Source organism: Tursiops truncatus, chromosome 9 (genome assembly GCF_011762595.2).
Source record: "Tursiops truncatus isolate mTurTru1 chromosome 9, mTurTru1.mat.Y, whole genome shotgun sequence".
Taxonomy (NCBI): domain Eukaryota; kingdom Metazoa; phylum Chordata; class Mammalia; order Artiodactyla; family Delphinidae; genus Tursiops; species Tursiops truncatus.
The window spans coordinates 100,047,479-100,065,988 of record NC_047042.1 but is presented as its reverse complement, the minus strand read 5'-3'; the positions used below and the strand labels follow the sequence as shown (position 1 = coordinate 100,065,988).

At 39.1% G+C, this 18,510-nt stretch overlaps 1 protein-coding gene and 1 pseudogene across 4 annotated transcripts in view; one reads left to right on the top strand and one right to left on the bottom strand.

Moving 5' to 3' along the window:
• The window catches only part of GALNTL5 (polypeptide N-acetylgalactosaminyltransferase like 5), a 125,578-nt gene that overhangs the window by 9,478 nt on the left and 97,590 nt on the right, over window positions 1-18,510 (bottom strand). For all 4 annotated transcript variants that reach the window (XM_019930315.3, XM_073810117.1, XM_073810118.1 and 1 more), the window contains 2 exons: window positions 18,026-18,275; window positions 12,509-12,626 (listed from right to left, as the gene is read on the bottom strand). In XM_019930315.3, the coding sequence (XP_019785874.1) occupies window positions 12,509-12,626; window positions 18,026-18,275 (368 nt within the window). The remainder of the gene's footprint in view (window positions 1-12,508; window positions 12,627-18,025; window positions 18,276-18,510) is intronic.
• On the top strand, window positions 8,865-9,454 carry LOC109549177 (tRNA-splicing endonuclease subunit Sen15 pseudogene; annotated as a pseudogene).

Here is an 18,510-nt window from a genome sequence, read left to right as displayed (position 1 = left end):
TGGGCCAAGAAAAGTAACCCAGTGAGGCAGTGGGGAGCCACGGTCCGAGCAGGGGGCTGGGTGCTGAGCAACTTGCCGAATCCTCTACTGTGTCAACACAGGACAATTGCCTTCAGCCTTTCTCTACTGCAGGCGTGTGGTTTGCTCTCAAATCCCAGCATCCAAGGGATGCAGCAACTTTGGGCCGAATCCGAGCTGGCACCCGTGTCTAAGAGGCTCAGTCTGGAGGGTGAGGTAGGGCAGGGCCCCGGTTCCTGCAGGAGTGTATCTTGCCCCTTGGGGGACACCAGGATGGAACCCTGGGGCAGTGTGGCCGGACACAGCGCAGGTTGTCTGCTCTCTCAGGGAAACAGAAATGCTAATCTGGAGCCTGGTTATGAGGCCTATTCCGAGGTTGGGAGTGAAGCTGCAGCTCCGTGGGCACCCAGCGAGTCATCATTTTCCACGAGCAATGGTAACACTGAGCTCAGGTCAACTAAAACAAATTCAGGGCATTGGAGGCTTCCGATATATGGCCAGCCTTAGAGAGAAGTGACTTAGAAACAGGGTAAACCCGAGCTGGGGGGCGGGGGGGGCTTAAGATCTGAAGTTCAGTAGATCATACAAGGCAGGAAGCCATAGGTTTGCAGCACACTACTTATGATTGCTGTGAGTTTGGACAAATCACACCTCTCTGTGCCTCGGTTTCCCCGTTATAAACAGGAGATGATGCTGGTACCTACCTCACAGGTTTATTATGAGGATTAAATGAGCTAACATCTGTAATATTTCAGAGCAGTGCATGTCACACATAATAAGAACTTGAAAATGAAATACATTTTTATCCTTTACATCTCAACTTAAATGCCATTTCTGCCGAGGCAGACACACACCTCCCCTAAGACAAGGCTAGGTTCACCTTTTATATGATCTCACAGTATTCTGTATTTCCCCTTCATTGCATTTATCAGAAATAAAACTAAATAACTACTCATCTCACTCTACCTCAGATATTGACAGAATGGAAGCTTTATGTCATTCGAAACCACTTTTGCCTTGAGTGCTACTGTATTTTAGCACCCATCACGGTGCTTGGCATGTGACAGGTTCTCAATAAATACTGCTAAAGGAGTGAATGAATGAATGAATGAGGACTGTGTCTTCTGAATGCCCAGCATGTGGCACAGCCTGATGCAGGAGGTACTCCTTAAACGATGGCTGTGTTGAACACTGAACTTAACTAGAACACTCAAGAGAGCCCTAAACTGAAACGAGATTTGGGTCTGACCACCACACAGGTGTTAGTCACAGCCATGGGAGTTGATGTAGGTATATTATGAAAAGTATTAACGAGGGGACAGCACAGATGCTGGCCGAAGAGAATAGAGGAGCCGCCACAGGTCCTGGTGGCCCTGCCCTGCCGGGTGCTACCACTTTTGTTTCTGGGCCATGGGAAGGCTGAGATGCGGAGAAGGGAGGCGTGATGGGCGGCAGGTGGGAGGTATTCGGCTGGCTCAGAGTAGAGGTTCTTTCCCATCAGATAAGGAAAGAGTGCACTAAGTTAACAACAAGCATGGCTTCACAGGTGCAGAGCGGCTACATGTCAGCCCTGAGCCCTGAAGAGCACGTGGGGTAAGAAGAGAGGGTTGACAAGGGAAGCAGTCTTGGGAGCACCCATGTTTAAGAGACACACAGGAGAAATTCCTGTAAAGGAGATTGAGAACAGCTGAGCGATACAAGGGGCTTTTCTTGGATTTTGCCCTAAAACCCAAGAAAACTTCTGGAAAAGACTGGTGTACCATGTCAAATGCTACAGTAACCTCAAGCACACGGAAGACCAAAAGCCATCCATTAGGGACACGAATATGAAACTGATGACAGTGCCGTAAATGATGTCAGAGGAAGGATGCTGAGGGCCTCCAGGATCTGATTTACTGGAACGAAGAGTGAGAAATGAAGTAGATGCAGGTGTAGCTGATCTTCCCTTAGGAAAAACCAGGTTACTTGGGTAGAGAGGGCTGCTGGTGTCAAGAGAGTACCTAGCTATTTATTAATTTACATGTTTGTTTATGAAAAGAGAGAGCCAAGCATACTTAAAACGTATGAAGGGGCCATTTGGAATCAAGTAACTGAAAATATTGAAGCAAAGATAATGAGTGCACTTGAGTAATAAGTTTGCTGTTATTTGCTGTCTGGAGGGAAGGTAAAGCCAAGATAAGGAATACACTCACTTTTATTTTCTTTTTTTTTTTTTACTGTATGATATCACTTGTAATGTGGAATCTAAACAATAATACAAATGAATGTATATGCAAAACAGAAACAGATTCACAGACAGAAAACAAACTTATGGTTACCAAAGGAGAGAAGGAGTGGGGGAGGGACAGATTAGGAGTGTGCGACTAACATATGCAAACTATTATACTATATATAAAATAGATAAGCAACAAGGATTTACTGTATAGCACAAGGAGTTATATCAAATACCTTGTAGTAACCTATAACGGAATATAATCTGAAAAAGAAAAACTGAATCACTATGCTCTACCCCCCAAACTAATAAAATATTGTCAATCAACTATACTTCAATTAAAAAAAAATTTTTTTTAATGGTGGAATTTTGAATTCTCAAGATTTTGTTTCTTTGATTAGAAGTCAGTATTTTTCTGAAATATTTATTGTTCATTAGTATTTCCTTTAAAAGTCTTAAAATTCATTTATGTATATAATGCAACACCATTCAAAACCTTAGGGATTGATTTTGAAAATTGCTGCAAGTGATTGAGAAGAACAAATTACACTTAGAAAATTCTGAAAATGAAGAGGAACAAGGGACTCACTCTACCAATTCATAGACTTTATCGTAAAGCTACAGAAAATATCAATGCACGTGATTGGCTCAATAACTGGCAAATGGATCAGTTGAACACAGAAAGACCTAAGTATATATGATAATTTAATTTGTTAAATGTGTCATGCCCGTTTCTTTCTCTTCATAATTGTCACTTGATTAACAACTTGAAAAAAATGCAGAACTTTAACTCCTATCATGCACCAAAGTCTAAATGTAGAGGAGAATTAAATATAAACAATGATGTCATAAAACTATTAGAAAAAATTATATGAAAAATTATTGGATTTGAGAATTATAAAACTTAAAAAGCAAACTTAAAGCAAATATTTTACTTGTTTAAAAGCTTTTAGTATTTAGCCTTTTACCATTATATAATATCTATTTTCTGTTCACTACTTTTAATCTTAAATGCCAATTTTATGTTAATATTGTCACTTCAGCATTTCTGGTTTTGTTTATTCACCTAGTATTTTCTTTTTTTAAAAATTTTATTTAATTTTTTAATTTTTAAATTTAATTTTATTTATTTTTTTATACAGCAGGTTCCTATTAGTCATCCATTTCATACACATCAGTGTATACATGTCAATCCCAATCCCCCAATTCATCCCACCCCCACCCCCACCCCCCGCAGCTTTCCCCCCTTGGTGTCCATACGTTTGTTCGCTACACCTGTGTCTCAACTTCTGCCCTGCAAACCAGTTCATCTGTACCATTTTTCTAGGTTCCACATATATGCGTTAATATACGATAGTTGTTTTTCTCTTTCTGACTTATTTCACTCTCTATGACAGTCTCTAGATCCATCCACATCTCAACAAATGACCCAATTTCGTTCCTTTTTATGGCTGAGTAATATTCCATTGTATATATGTACCACATCTTCTTTATCCACTCGTCTGTTGATGGGCATTTAGGTTGCTTCCATGACCTGGCTATTGTAAATAGTGCTGCAAAGAACATTGGGGTGCATGTGTCTTTTTGAATTGTGGTTTTCTCTGGGTATATGCCCAGTAGTGAGATTGCTGGATCATATGGTAATTTTTGTTTTTTAAGGAACCTCCATACTGTTTTCCAGAGTGACTGTATCAATTTACATTCCCACCAACAGTGCATGAGGGTTCCCTTTTCTCCACACCCTCTCCAGCATTTGCTGTTTGTAGATTTTCTGATGATGCCCATTCTAACTGGTGTGAGGTGATACCTCATTGTAGTTTTGATTTGCATTTCTCTAATAATTAGTGATGTTGAGCAGCTTTTCACGTGCCTCTTGGCCATCTGTATGTCTTCTTTGGAGAAATGTCTATTTAGGTCTTCTGCATATTTTTGGATTGGGTTGTTTGTTTCTTTAATATTGACCTGCATGAGCTGTTTATATATTCTGGAGATTAATCCTTTGTCCATTGATTTATTTGCAAATATTCCCATTGTGAGGGTTGTCTTTTGGTCTTGTTTGTAGTTTCCTTTGCTGTGCAAAAGCGTTGAAGTTTCATTAGGTCCTGTTTGTTTCTTTTTGTTTTTATTTCCATTACTCTAGGAGGTGGATCAAAAAAGATCTTGCTGTGATTTATGTCAAAGAGTGTTCTTCCTATGTTTTCCTCTAAGGGTTTTATAGTGTCTGGTCTTACATTTAGGTCTCGAATCCATTTTGAGTTTATTTTTGTGTATGGTGTTAGGGAGTGTTCTAATTTCATTCTTTTACATGTAGCTGTCTAGTTTTCCCAGCACCACTTATTGAAGAGGCTGTCTTTTCTCCATTGTATATCCTTGCCTCCTTTGTCATAGATTAGTTGACCATAGGTGCGTGGGTTTATCTCTGGGCTTTCTATCTTGTTCCATTGATCTATGTTTCTGTTTTTGTGCCAGTACCATATTGTCTTGATTACTGTAGCCTTGTAGTATAGTCTGAAGTTAGGGAGTCTGATTCCTACAGCTCCGTTTTTTTCCCTCAAGACTGCTTTGGCTATTTGAGGTCTTTTGTGTCTCCATACAAATTTTAAGATTTTTTGTTCTAGTTCCGTAATAAATGCCATTGGTAATTTGATAGGGATTGCATTGAATCTGTAGATTGCTTTGGGTAGTAGAGTCATTTTCACAATATTGATTCTTCCAATCCAAAAACATGGTATATCTCTCCATCTATTTGTATCATCTTTAATTTCTTTCATCAGTGTCTTATAGTTTTCTGCATACAGGTCTTTGGTCTCCCTAGATAGGTTTATTCCTAGGTATTTATTTTTGTTGCAATGGTGAATGGGAGTGTTTCCTTAATTTCTCTTTCAGATTTTTCATCATTAGTGTATAGGAATGCAAGAGATTTCTGTGCATTAATTTTGTATCCTGCAACTTTAGCAAATTCATTGATTAGCTCTTGTAGTTTTCTGGTGGCATTTTTAGGATTCTCTATGTATAGTGTCATGTCATCTGCAAACAGTGACAGTTTTACTTCTTCTTTTCCAACTTGTATTCCTTTTATTTCTTTTTCTTCTCTGATTGCCATTGCTGGGACTTCCAAAACTATGTTGCATAACATTGGTAAGCGTGGACATCCTTGTCTTGCTCCTGATCTTAGAGGGAATGCTTTCAGTTTTTCACCATTGAGAATGATGTTTGCTGTGGGTTTGTCATATATGGCCTTTATTATGTTGAGGTAGGTTCCCTCCATGCCCACTTTCTGGAGAGTTTTTATCATAAATGGGTGTTGAATTTTGTCAAAAGCTTTTTCTACATCTATTGAGATGATCATATGGTTTTTATTCTTCAGTTTGTTAATATGGTGTATCACATTGATTGATTTGTGTATATTGAAGAATCCTTGCATCCCTGGAATAAATCCCACTTGATCATGGTGTATGATCCTTTTAATGTATTGTTGGATTGTGTTTGCTAGTATTTTGTTGAGGATTTCTTTTTTTTTGCGGTATGTGGGCCTCTCACTGTTGTGGCCTCTCCCGTTGTGGGCACAGGCTCTGGACACGCAGGCTCAGCGGCCATGGCTCACAGGCCCAGCTGCTCCGTGGCATGTGGGATCTTCCCAGACTGGGGCACGAACCCATGTCCCCTGCATCAGCAGGTGGACTCTCAACGACTGCGCCACCAGGGAAGCCCTTGTTGAGGATTTTTGAATCTATGTTCATCAGTGATATTGGTCTGTAATTTTCTTTTTTTGTAGTATCTTTGTCTGGTTTTGGTATCAGGGTGATGGTGGCCTCCATAGAATGAGTTTGGGAGTGTTCCTTCCTCTGCAATTTTTTGGAAGAGTTTGAGAAGGATGGGTGTTAGCTCTTCTGTAAATGTTTGATGGAATTCACCTGTGAAGCCATCCAGTCCTGGACTTTTGTTTGTTGGAAGATTTTTAATCACGGTTTCAATTTCATTACTTGTGATTGGTCTGTTCATATTTTCTGTTTCTTCCTGGTTCAGTCTTGGAAGGTTATACCTTTCTAAGAATTTGTCCATTTCTTCCAGGTTGTCCATTTTATTGGCATAGAGTTCCTTGTAGTAGTCTCTTAGGATGCTTTGTATTTCTGCGGTGTCTGTTGTAACTTCTCCTTTTTCATTTCTAATTTTATTGATTTGAATCCTCTCCCTCTTTTTCTTGATGAGTCTGGCTAATGGTTTATCAATTTTGTTTATCTTCTCAAAGAACCAGCTTTTAGTTTTATTGATCTTTGCTATTGTTTTCTTTGTTTCTATTTCATTTATTTCTGCTCTGATCTTTATGATTTCTTTCCTTCTGCTAACTTTGGGTTTTGTTTGTTCTTCTTTCTCTAGTTCCTTTAGGTGTAAGGTTAGATTGTTTATTTGAGATTTTTCTTGTTTCTTGAGGTAGGCTTGTATAGCTATAAACTTCCCTCTTAGAACTGCTTTTGCTGCATCCCATAGGTTTTGGATCCTCGTGTTTTCTTTGTCATTTGTCTCTAGGTATTTTTTGATTTCCTCTTTGATTTCTTCAGTGATCTCTTGGTTATTTAGTAACGTATTGTTTAGCCTCCATGTGTTTGTGTTTTTTTATGGTTTTTTCCCTGTAATTGATTTCTACTCTCATAGCACTGTGGTCAGAAAAGATGCTTGATATGATTTCAATTTTCTTAAATTTACTGAGGCTTGATTTGTGACCCAAGATGTGATCTATCCTGGAGAATGTTCCATGCACACTTGAGAAGAGAGTGTAATCTGCTGTTTTTGGATGGAATGTCCTATAAATATCAATTAAATCTATCTTTCCTATTGTGTCATTTAAAGCTTCTGTCTCCTTATTTATTTTCATTTTGGATGATCTGTCCATTGGTGTAGGTGAGGTGTTAAAGGCCCCCACTATTATTGTGTTACTGTCGATTTCCTCTTTTATAGCTGTTAGCAGTTGCCTTATGTATTAAGGTGCTCCTATGTTGGGTGCATATATATTTATACTTGTTATATCTTCTTCTTGGATTGATCCCTTGATCATTATGTGGTGTCCTTCCTTGTCTCTTGTAACATTCTTTATATTAAAGTCTATTTTATCTGATATGAGTATTGCTCTCCAGCTTTCTTTTGATTCCCATTTGCATGGAGTATCTTTTTCCATCCCCTCACTTTCAGTCTGTATGTGTCCCTAGGTCTGAAGTGGGTCTCTTGTAGACAGCATATGTATAGGTCTTGTTTTTGTATCCATTCAGCAAGCCTGTGTCTTTTGGTTGGAGCATTTAATCCATTCACGTTTAAGGTAATTATAGATATGTATGCTCCTTTGACCATTTTCTTAATTGTTTTGGGTTTGTTTTTGTAGGTCCTTTCTTTCTCTTGTGTTTCCCACTTAGAGAAGTTCCTTTAGCATTTGTTGTAGAGCTGGTTTGGTGGCGCTGAATTCTCTTAGCTTTTGCTTGTCTGTAAAGCTTTTGATTTCTCCATCAAATCTGAATGAGACCCTTGCCAGGTAGAGTAATCTTGGTTGTAGGTTCTTCCCTTTCATCACTTTAAGTATATCACGCCCCTCCCTTCTGGCTTGTAGAGTTTCTGCTGAGAAATCAGCTGTTAACCTTATGGGAGTTCCCTTGTATGTTACTTGTTGTTTTTCCCTTGCTGCTTTCAATAATTTTTCTTTGCCTTTAATTTTTGCCAGTTTGATTACTATGTGTCTCGGCATGTTTCTCCTTGGGTTTATCCTGTATGGGACTCGCTGCGCCTCCTGGACTTGGGTGGCTATTTCCTCTCCCATGTTAGGGAAGTTTTCGACTATAATCTCTTCAAATATTTTCTCTGGTCCTTTCTCTCTCTCTTCTCCTTCTGGGACCCCTATAATGTGAATGTTATTGCGTTTAATGTTGTCCCAGAGGTCTCATAGGCTGTCTTCATTTCTTTTCATTCTTTTTTCTTTATTCTGTTCTGCAGCAGTGAATTCCATTCTGTCTTTCAGGTCACTTATCCGTTCTTCTGCCTCAGTTATTCTGCTATTGATTTCTTCTAGTGTAGTTTTCATTTCAGTTATTGTATTGTTCATCTCCGTTTGTTTGTTCTTTAATTCTTCTAGGTCTTTGTTAAACATTTCTTGCATCTTCTTGATCTTTGCCTCCATTGTTTTTCCAAGGTCCCGGATCATCTTCACTATCATTATTCTGAATTCTTTTTCTGGAAGGTTGCCTATCTCCACTTCATTTAGTTGTTTTTCTGGGGTTTTATCTTGTTCCTTCATCTGGTACATAGCCCTCTGCCTTTTCATCTTGTCTGTCTTTCTGTGAATGTGGTTTTTGTTCCACAGGCTGCAGGATTGTAGTTCTTCTTGCTTCTGCTGTCTGCCCTCTGGTGGATGAGGCTATCTAAGAGGCTTGTGTACGTTTCTACACTCACTTTTTAAATATGTATCATTCACAAAATCGATTCTATTCTCAGACACAAGAATGTGCTTATTAAATTACGAGGTCCTGAAGGGGGACTATTTCATATGCTTCATTCTCAGAGAGCAATGCAATAAAATGAGAAATAATCAACCGATCAATAAAAAGCACCAGAGGCATGGCTGTTACAAAAATAATGCCTGGGACGGCAGGGTATGGAGGAGTGCGGTGAGTCCCAGCTGACCGCGGGCTGCAGCGATGTGCGCCCGGGCGATGATCACAGCTGCGGCGCCCCCTCATGCGGCGCCCCCTCATGGGCCCCCAAGGACGCCTGGATGGGCACACACTCTAAGTATTTAGAAATGATGGAATTAGATATAGGAGATGCCACCCAAGTTTATATAGCATATTGGTTTACCTGGACCTCATGGAGAGTAAAAGTTGGCACATGAAGTAAACTGTGTGGGATTATCAGATCTCCAGCTCATCTGCCTTCTTGGTGCTGAGAAGGACAAGGGTTACAGACAGTGGTGCCTACACCCGTCAGTGCTTCCCTCAGCCATAACAGGATAAGGGAGATCTCGAAGGCATCTCGAAAATTGCAAGGTGATCCAGATTTGCCGATGTCTTTTACTTCCACCATAGTGGAGTCTGACTCCACAATAGTCTATTACAAACCTACTGATGGATTTATGCTGCCAGATCCTCAGAATATTTCCCTTAGAAGATGACACCTATACTTCCCGATGCTTGCTCTATTCACACAAGATTGGATTGAGACCCCTCAGCCTGATTCATCTTTCATCTCAGACCTAGTCAGGGTTGACTTAGCTGGGCCCATTCCATAAGTTTTCTTTTCAAGAATAAAACTTTCCCAGATAGAGGAATTAATTTTATTGAAAAATATAGGCCAGTTGCTCTAGAACTTTCTCATCTGGAGACAGTTTAATTATAGTTGTACACAAGTTTATGCCTAGGGTGTGCTCAGAAGGGTAGAACATTGCTGAGGCTGCTACCTCTTTCCATTACTCAACCCTCTCAGTGCCTTTGGGTCACGACAGCTAGCCTGGAGTGGCATTTCACGCACACTTTGACACCCGGAGAGTTTCCTTTGTCTGCTTTTTCATCCCCAATAGAAAGTATACTTTCAACTGCTTTTTTTCATGTTGCAATTACTGTTACTTCCCTCTTTGGTTGACTTTAAATCAAAACTAAAAATATCCTTCTCCAGAGTGTAAAATTCAATGTCTAGATTAATAGGGACCAGAGAATTGCTGCCTACACGAGTACTGGGTCTTTTTTTCCATTCTTATTACCACCACCTGTACTGTATCATAGCTAGAATATTACAAGGGAGATAGTAGGGGACAGTGTTAACCTTAAAAACATCTTTCTTAAGTAGACCCAGGTTTTCCACCTTTGTTAATACCTCCCAAGTAAGTTGCCTAAAGTATAAACAATTATATGGAAAAGATGTTTCAAGTGACACTTTGGGGCATATAATAGTCCAAATTATAAATGACATAAAAGTTTAAGGCAAGGCTGAGCAAAATTTTTCTGGAAAGGGCCAGAAAGGAAATATTTTAGGCTTTTCAGGTCATATAGGCTTTCTCACAACTTCTCAGCTCTGCTGTTTGTAGGACAAAAATAACCACAGACAGTATCTAAATGAATGGATATGGCTGTATTCCAATAAAACTTATTTGCAAATGCAGGGCCATAGTTTGCCAATCCCTGGTCGGGGGAAATAGTCAATAAACATATATAGCTAATGAACGGTATGTTATGTATCCATTAAAAATTAATAATGAATATACTGAAAAACATGAGAAAATATTTAGTAACAAAAAGCAAGATACAAAAGTGTATGAATGCATATGATTATGGCTATAAATAACACACCAAGTATATAATAAAAAGATGACAAAATAAATTACTAACTGGTTATAATAGGATGGCAGGGCAGGAAATGCATGACTTTGTCTTTCTTCAATATTTTAGTTTTTCTCTATTTGTATTACTTTTATAATAAAAATGTTTTAAAATAAATAAATAAAAATAATGCCTGGATCAGAAGGGAACAAATGAGTAGGGAAAAAAAAGCAATGAAAATAACAAACTTACAGGATACTGCCAAATAGGGACTTGAAGGAAAAATATATTGCTCTAGATATTCCTATATTCAAAGTAAGGTATCTGAAGCATTACGAGAGAAGACTGTGCTTAAACTAACCTTAAAAAAATGTAGAAAGTAGCCAGCCACAAGAAGGAAGAGGGAGATAAAATCCAAAGCAGAAAAAAATTGGAAAAACACAAAAAGCAAATCTGGTGAACATCTTAATACATGCTAAGAGAAACGCAGTTCAAAGTATAATCGCTGCAGATGATTTCAGAGAGTATAAAGAGCAGTTAGCAAAATTAAAGTGGAACAATAATGGCTGCTTATTTATCAGCTTATTTATCAGCTCCGATAAACTCTTATCTTTACAACAACCCTGTAATAGAGAGAATTTTTTTCTTCATTTTACTTGTAAGGAAACCAAAGCTCAGAGAGAATAGGAATTTAGCCGTAAATGAAGCTGTTTTCTCGACATCCAGTTGTCTCTGTTGGGAAAAGAGACAAAGCAGAGAAAAGGGAGAAAAGGATGTGAAGGGCAATGATGGCGAGCTCACAGCCCAGACTTCTATGCACAGTTCAAAATGATCATTATAAAAATCTATTAGAATTCAGTCAAATACAAAAAATTACCTATGATTAACATATGATAAACGTTTGAATAGCTTAGTATTTTCTTCAGACTCTCCAGGAATATCTACTTTGTACCTTATTCTCCACCCCCATTATTTCATTAAATTTCTTTTTTTTTTGGCCACACCATGCGGCTTGCGGGATCTTAGTTCCCCTAGCAGGGACTGAACCCGGGCCCTCAGCTGTGAAAGCAGGGAGTCCTTACCACTGGATCACCAGGGAATTCCCACATTAAATCTTTATAAAATTCTGAGAATGGCATTTTTACTTATTCCTGTTTAACAGATGAGGAAACCGAGAACTAGAAAAATGAATGACCTGCCAAGGATCATATAGCAAGTGAGTGGTAGGGCTGAGACTCACCCTAAGGTCTAGTGTTTCAATATCATAGGATTTTTTAAAAAATTAAATCTATTATTTTTATTGAGACATAATTTATACACCACCAGAAATCCACGTTTCAAAGGCTACAACTCGGTGATTTTCAGTATAGTCACTCTCCTCCCCCAGCCCCTGGCAACCACTAATTTATTTTCTATTTCTATGGATTTGCTTCGTCTGGACATTTCACACAAATGGACTCATAAATATATGGTCTTTTATGTCTGGCTTCTTTTACTTACCGTGTTTTCAAGTTTCATCCCTGTTGTAGCAGGTATCTCAGGATTTAAGAGTTAGGAGAAAACTTATTAGACATCTTCTACCAAATCCTCTCACTTTACAGATGGAGAAACTGAGACTTAACATACCCCATAAATTCAGTGACACCCAAGTCCCCTACCTCCTAATCCTGTGTTTTTTCAACACACTACTAATACCAAGACAATCAGAATAATAAAAAAGAGATTCCACAAACAGATAAAAATATCACATTACTCTCACATACCATATATTAGAGAAAGCATAGGTAAGAAAATCTGGTATCTTGTTAAAGGCTTTCCATTTCTGTGAGGAATCCCGTAAATCATTTACTTCACGCGACACCTGAATGGCGCCAGATGCTTGCGCAGGCAAACAGGGTGTCGTGGCCACAGCATATTACAGGACTTGAAGTTAGATTTTACTTTCTATGTACAAAGGTGACTATTTAAAACAAAAAGTCTTAATTACCCTTAGTGAAAGTTCCAAATTTTCTCCTCCCCAGAGATTCATGCCCTTGTCGTACTGTCCGATTTCATTAAAATAATGCCTATTTATAGCAAAAATTCCTCCAGCCATTGCAGGTGACCTAAAAAGGACACACAAATATTAAATTTATTCCATAAATTCAGTCATTATGGATTTTGGCCAAAACCATATTAAATATTAGTGATAACAGTTAAAAACTAGAAAACACCCATACTAACTAACACCAAAATTATCTTAATATACATTGAAGCATGTAAAATTACTAAGGTAAAGTCACAACTACCACAAAATAGGCAACAATAGCTTTAACTTAGCTCTCGTCAAATTTTGTAAGCAATCTATTCTGAAACGTTGTCCTGGTGACGGGGAAAATTTTCTTTAGTACGTGAGCTTCCCACAGCGATGATGATTGAATTGGGTAGTGGGAATTTAGAGATCTCCCTCTCTAAAGGCATTGAGTGAATTGTCCTATTTACTTCTGAGAAAACCATAATGTTACATAGCATCTTTTTTGGTGGGCCAACAGCAGAGCCCAATAATACCAAACTATGTAGTTTGAAAATAATTACAGATCCATTCATTCATTGTTCCAAAAAGTCTATGTAAAGCCACTGTGATGTGTTAGGGATAAATTAGTTAATCAACAAGCAAAGGTGGAAGTAGGGAGACTAGTTAGAGGTTGTTGTGATGGTCCCAGGGGAAGATGATGGCATCTTGGATAAGGGTATAGCAATGAAGGAGATGAGATGTGGCTGAATTCTGTATAGGTTTTGAAGATGGAGCCAGCAGACTTGCTATGGGTGGGATGTGCAGGGTTGGAGGAAGTTTGGCCTGGATAACCTGGAAGATAGTGTTACCAGGCACTGATTTGTTTGTTTGTTTGTCTGTTTTGACCGCGCTGCAGCATGTGGGATCTTAGTTCCCCAACCAGGGATGGAACCCGTGCCCCCTACAGTGGAAGCGTGGAGTCCTAACCGCTGGACCGCCAGGGAAGCCCCTAGAGTTACCATGCACTGAGATGGGGAATGCTACGGTGGAACGAAGTTTTTGGTGGGAAGATTCAGTTTTGGACATATCTGAGGTGTCTGTTCAGCATGAAAGTGGAGATGCCAGTAGGCAGCTGGATAGGGGAGTCTGGTGTTCTGAGAGAGGTCGGAGCCTGAGAGTCACCAGAACAAGGTGGATGAGAAGCAATGGGTGAGCGAGGGGAGGTGAAGAGGACAGAGCCCTGGGCACTTCAGCAGTGAGAGGTCGGGGAGAAGAGGAGGAATCAGCAAAGGGCATGGAATAAACCAGCGGTGAAGTAGGAGCGAGAGCTGGGGCCTCTGGTGGTCTGGAGGCCATGGGAAGAGTGCCCGTCAAAGAGGAGGGAGAGGCCAGCAGCATGGACACGGCTGACAGGTCACGTAAGACTAGGACTGAGGACTGGACATGACAGTGTGAAGCTAGCGGGGAGGGCAAGCCTGACTGCAGTGAGCTTAAAGTCGAGTGAACAGTTTAACAGAACTGGAGAGAGTGATACCGACGACTCTTTCTAGGTGGTTTAATACAAAGGAGAGAAAAGGAAAGGGGAAATGGCTGATAAAATAAAATCATTTTATTTTTTTAATGTGAGAGAGAACAGCATGCCTGTAGTCTGCTAGGAGTCATCCTATCTGGTAACTGGACGAAGCTGGTCCCTGCATGTCCCCCTCCCTAGGGGCCACGAGTGTCGTTGGTAGAAGCTTAAGGCCACGATTTTCCTTGCTTGTTCTAAGTTTCACCCACCTTTTATTTTTGTCATTAGAACTATTGTAAGTAGGGGAAAAATATATCTTCAGATATGAATGCTAATTCATGGCTAATACCTAAAATTAATTTTTTTCCTTTAACTCTTTAAAACAACCTATTTTTTTCTTACATATATTATTATACATTATAATTGTATTACAACATATCATATGTATAATATATATTCCATATGTAATATATACATATATAATCACACAATTGGTATTATACTGATTTTTTTTAATTGAAGTATAGTTGATTTACAATTTTGTGTTAGTTTCTGGTGTATAGCAAAGTGATTCAAATAGACATATATATATTATTTTTCAAATTCTTTTCCATTATAGGTTATTACAAGATACTGAATATAGTTCCCTGTGCTATACAGTAGGTCCTTGTTGATTATTTGTTTTATATAAGGTAGTGTATATATGTTAATCCCAAACTCCTAATTTATTCCTCTCCCACTTTTCCCCTTTGGTAACCATAAGTTTGTTTTCTATGTCTGTGAGTCTGTTTCTGTTTTGTAAATAAGTTCATTTGTATCATATTTTAGATTCCACATTATACTGATGTAAGTTTTTTATGGCCTGATTTTTTAAAATTTAACATATTGTGAGAATTTTCCTTTTTAGTTAACTAGCCTTCAAAAATTTTAACTCTATAATATTCTACAAAATATGAATATACTTTTTTAACCATTTCAATATTGAACATTTATGTTGCTTTGATTTTCTTACTACAATAAATATTGATACAATATATATTTCTGGACCTATCTCTCAACTTCTTGAAGATAAATTGTAAGAAGTAGAATTATTGCATTAAAGAATAAGAATATTTATAAAATTTTTAATTTATATTGCCAAATTTTCAAAAAGCATTTACAAATGTATATATACTAACAGTGTATTAGAGTTCCAAAATGTTACTTTTCTAATTGACTATTAGAAATCCAATTTCCATATTGAATTTTTACAGCATAAAAAATACTTAAAATGTGAGATACAGAAATATTACAAAAATTATAAGTCAATTTTTTGGTAAGTGGAATATTTCAGCTACTTCTTACTAAAAGTAACTTCATTTTAGATTACTTTGAGATGAACTCAAAAGATTGATGCTTTATTTTTTAGTAAATCATGATTTTTACATATTAAGTTTTATTTAAATGAAGTATAACTTTGTTCTTTTTCATCCTGAAGTCTGTAACATTAACAATAGCTACCATTTATACTGATCCCTTCCTCTGTGTCAGGCCTTTAGTTATGTGCTTTACAAGTATTGGCTCATTTAAGGCCCTCAGTAATCCAGAGAGGTAGGTATTATTATTATCATCATCATTTTACAGATGAAGATACTGAAGCTGAGAGAGGTAACTGGCCCAGCTAAGCGCTGCCTTTTTTTTTCTTTTTTTTTTGGCCGCACCATGTGGCATCTGGGATCTTAGTTCCCCGACCAGGAATCAAACCTGTGCCCCCTGCAGTGGAAGCGCGGCATCTTAACCACTGGACCACCAGGGAAGTCCCCTAACAGCTGCCTTAATGCACAACTCCAGGGATGCTGATTACCTATAGTCTTTGTGAACAGTGCCTTCTGGAAATATGCAGTGCACAGCCTGTGCAGCTGTACATGGCAGCCCTAAACATCTAACAAGTGATGGCTGGGGCAGAGGAATATCAGAGTCATACAAAGTTATGAGTCATACGAAGAGTCATTCGAACTTATACGAAGGAATCTGCATGTTATCCTAAAGGCAGTGGAAAGACAATAAGCAAGATGGGTGACATGTGCAAAGTGGGGTTTTAAGAAAATTAACATAGCAACAGAGAGACTGGAATGAAGAGGAGGAGCTGTAGGCCAGACTGTCCCTTAGGGTGTAGAGTCTAAGCCTAGAGCAGTGATGGCTTGGGCCATGAGGACTGTCAGAGAGATGGACAGATGTGATATGAGAATCATCACAAAGGACGGGTCTCCTGGAGCTGGTTAATCACTGGATGAGAGAAGGCAATGGGAGATCTGGAAGATGGCTATACAGTGTTCATATGTGGTCATGCTTAATGGCTGCATAATCCATTACAGTTCTGGCATAAAGTATTGATACTATATGATTTCCCAATCATTCCTCCCAATTCTTAGATAGTCTTTATTTCATCCTTGATTTAAGAGGTCAGTTTGCTTACTAAGAGTAGGGGTTCAGGGCAGGGGCAGCTCTTGGGATTAAGGGAAGTACTAAAGTGGAATGGGAATACCCACTTCTGGGAATGAGTGGATAAAAGGATTGCAAGGCAGCATGGGGCTGGAGACCATCAATGTGCAGAAGAATCAATTCACATCTCTTAAAGGAACAACGGAAATAGATGGTGGAATTGAACCAGGGTTGGAGCTTTGCAGGGCTATCGTGGCAGAAGTGCAGTGGGATGTGGCAGAAGAGAAGAGAATTTATAGATCAGAAAGTCTAGACCACAGAAGCAGAAAGAAAACTGTGAGGGGTAAAAAGAGAAATCAAAGAACTGGACATCTTGATGATGTCCAAGGGTGGGCGTGGGGGGAACAGAGCAGGAAAAAGCCAGGAGGGTCCTGGGTTGTGGCCAAGGAGAGGGATAAGTGGTAATTTAGAAGGTGAAGATCCAGTGTATGGCTGTAGGAATAATATTAAATATCTAACATTTATACAGTACTTATTATGGACAGATACTGTTCTAAGCTTTGATGTATGTCATTTAATTCTCATAAGAGCCCTGTGAAGTACTGTTATTCTCCAGACTTACAGATAAAGAAATAAGGTGCAGAGAGGTTAAGTAACTCATTCAAGATCACACAGCTCTAGCTAAATTAAAATAGAGGCAAAGATCAAGGACTTGCTAGGCTATGGTGTTAGAAAATTGACTCATGTGGTTTGTAAAACAAAGAGGTTAACATTAAAGGAGAAGTGAGCTTGGTGTCAAAGTTATCAGTAAATGTGGGGAGTGATCTGGAGGAAGTCTCTTGAGAAATAACCTCATAAGTGCAGTTAGAAGTCATAACATTCAAATTATTCTCACATTTAGAAATATATTTTCCAAGACTGATATTCCAGGAAAATCACATTCATCTCAACCTATAAAATTACAGATGGAAGCACTTGGATAAATATTTTATACATGAATTTGGCAAAGACATCGACTTTTTCTGGGCTATCGACAGTGCTAGTTTTGTTTTTTTTTTTTTCTTTTTTTGCGGTACGCGGGCCTCTCACTGTTGTGGCCTCTCCCGTTGCGGAGCACAGGCTCCGGACGCGCAGGCTCAGGGGCCATAGCCTCACGGGCCCAGCCACTCCGCGGCATGTGGGATCCTCCCCGACCGGGGCACGAACCCGTGTCCCCTGCATCGGCAGGCGGACTCTCAACCACTGCACCACCAGGGAAGCCCAGTGCTAGTATTTTGATCATTGATAAACATGTAACTTGTTCCTGAGAACCAAGTCCACATTTTAAAGCTGGACCTCTGAAATCAAAGGGATACTAACCATGGTGGTATTCCGAACTGGGGTGAGATGCTCATTCCCAGTGAGTGAAACTTAAAGAAACAAAACCTACCACATTCTATTATTACAGACTTTTAGAAACAAGATAAATAATAAGATATTTCTCTTCATTAAGCTCATGAAATCAAAGTCATAATCTCTGAAAGCTTCCCCCTGCTCCCAATACCTACGTGCTATTTTTCCATTACCAGAAGAAATCTCACCGGATAGGTCTAGTTGGCCCTTCTGGTCCATCCATCTCATAAGAGAAAACATGATCCCATTTAAATTGCAGATACCAGTTGAAAGCTCCCCTGACAACAGGAGAGGGCTGGTATTCCAGGGTCACATAATCAATGACATCTATCAGTGGACACACCACCATTCGGGGGTCCTTGGCAATGGCATTCAGCAAGGGCTCCAGCCATACTTTATTCACTTCGCAGTGGCTATCCAGGAACACCAGAACATCCCCTGGGGAGGCAAGAACAGGCGAGTGTTAGTGCATGTGTAGGAAACACCTGACAGCCCGAATCAAGGCGACAAGCATTTGTCCAGCATTTACTATGTGTTTGGCTATTAAGGTGCTTTCAGCTTCACTGGCAGGAGACAAGAAACACATATTTTATATTATATCAAAAATGCAGGACATCATGTGCCACAGATACTCAGAAGAAGCTGGTGAACTGTGGGTTAGAGAGGAGTCTGG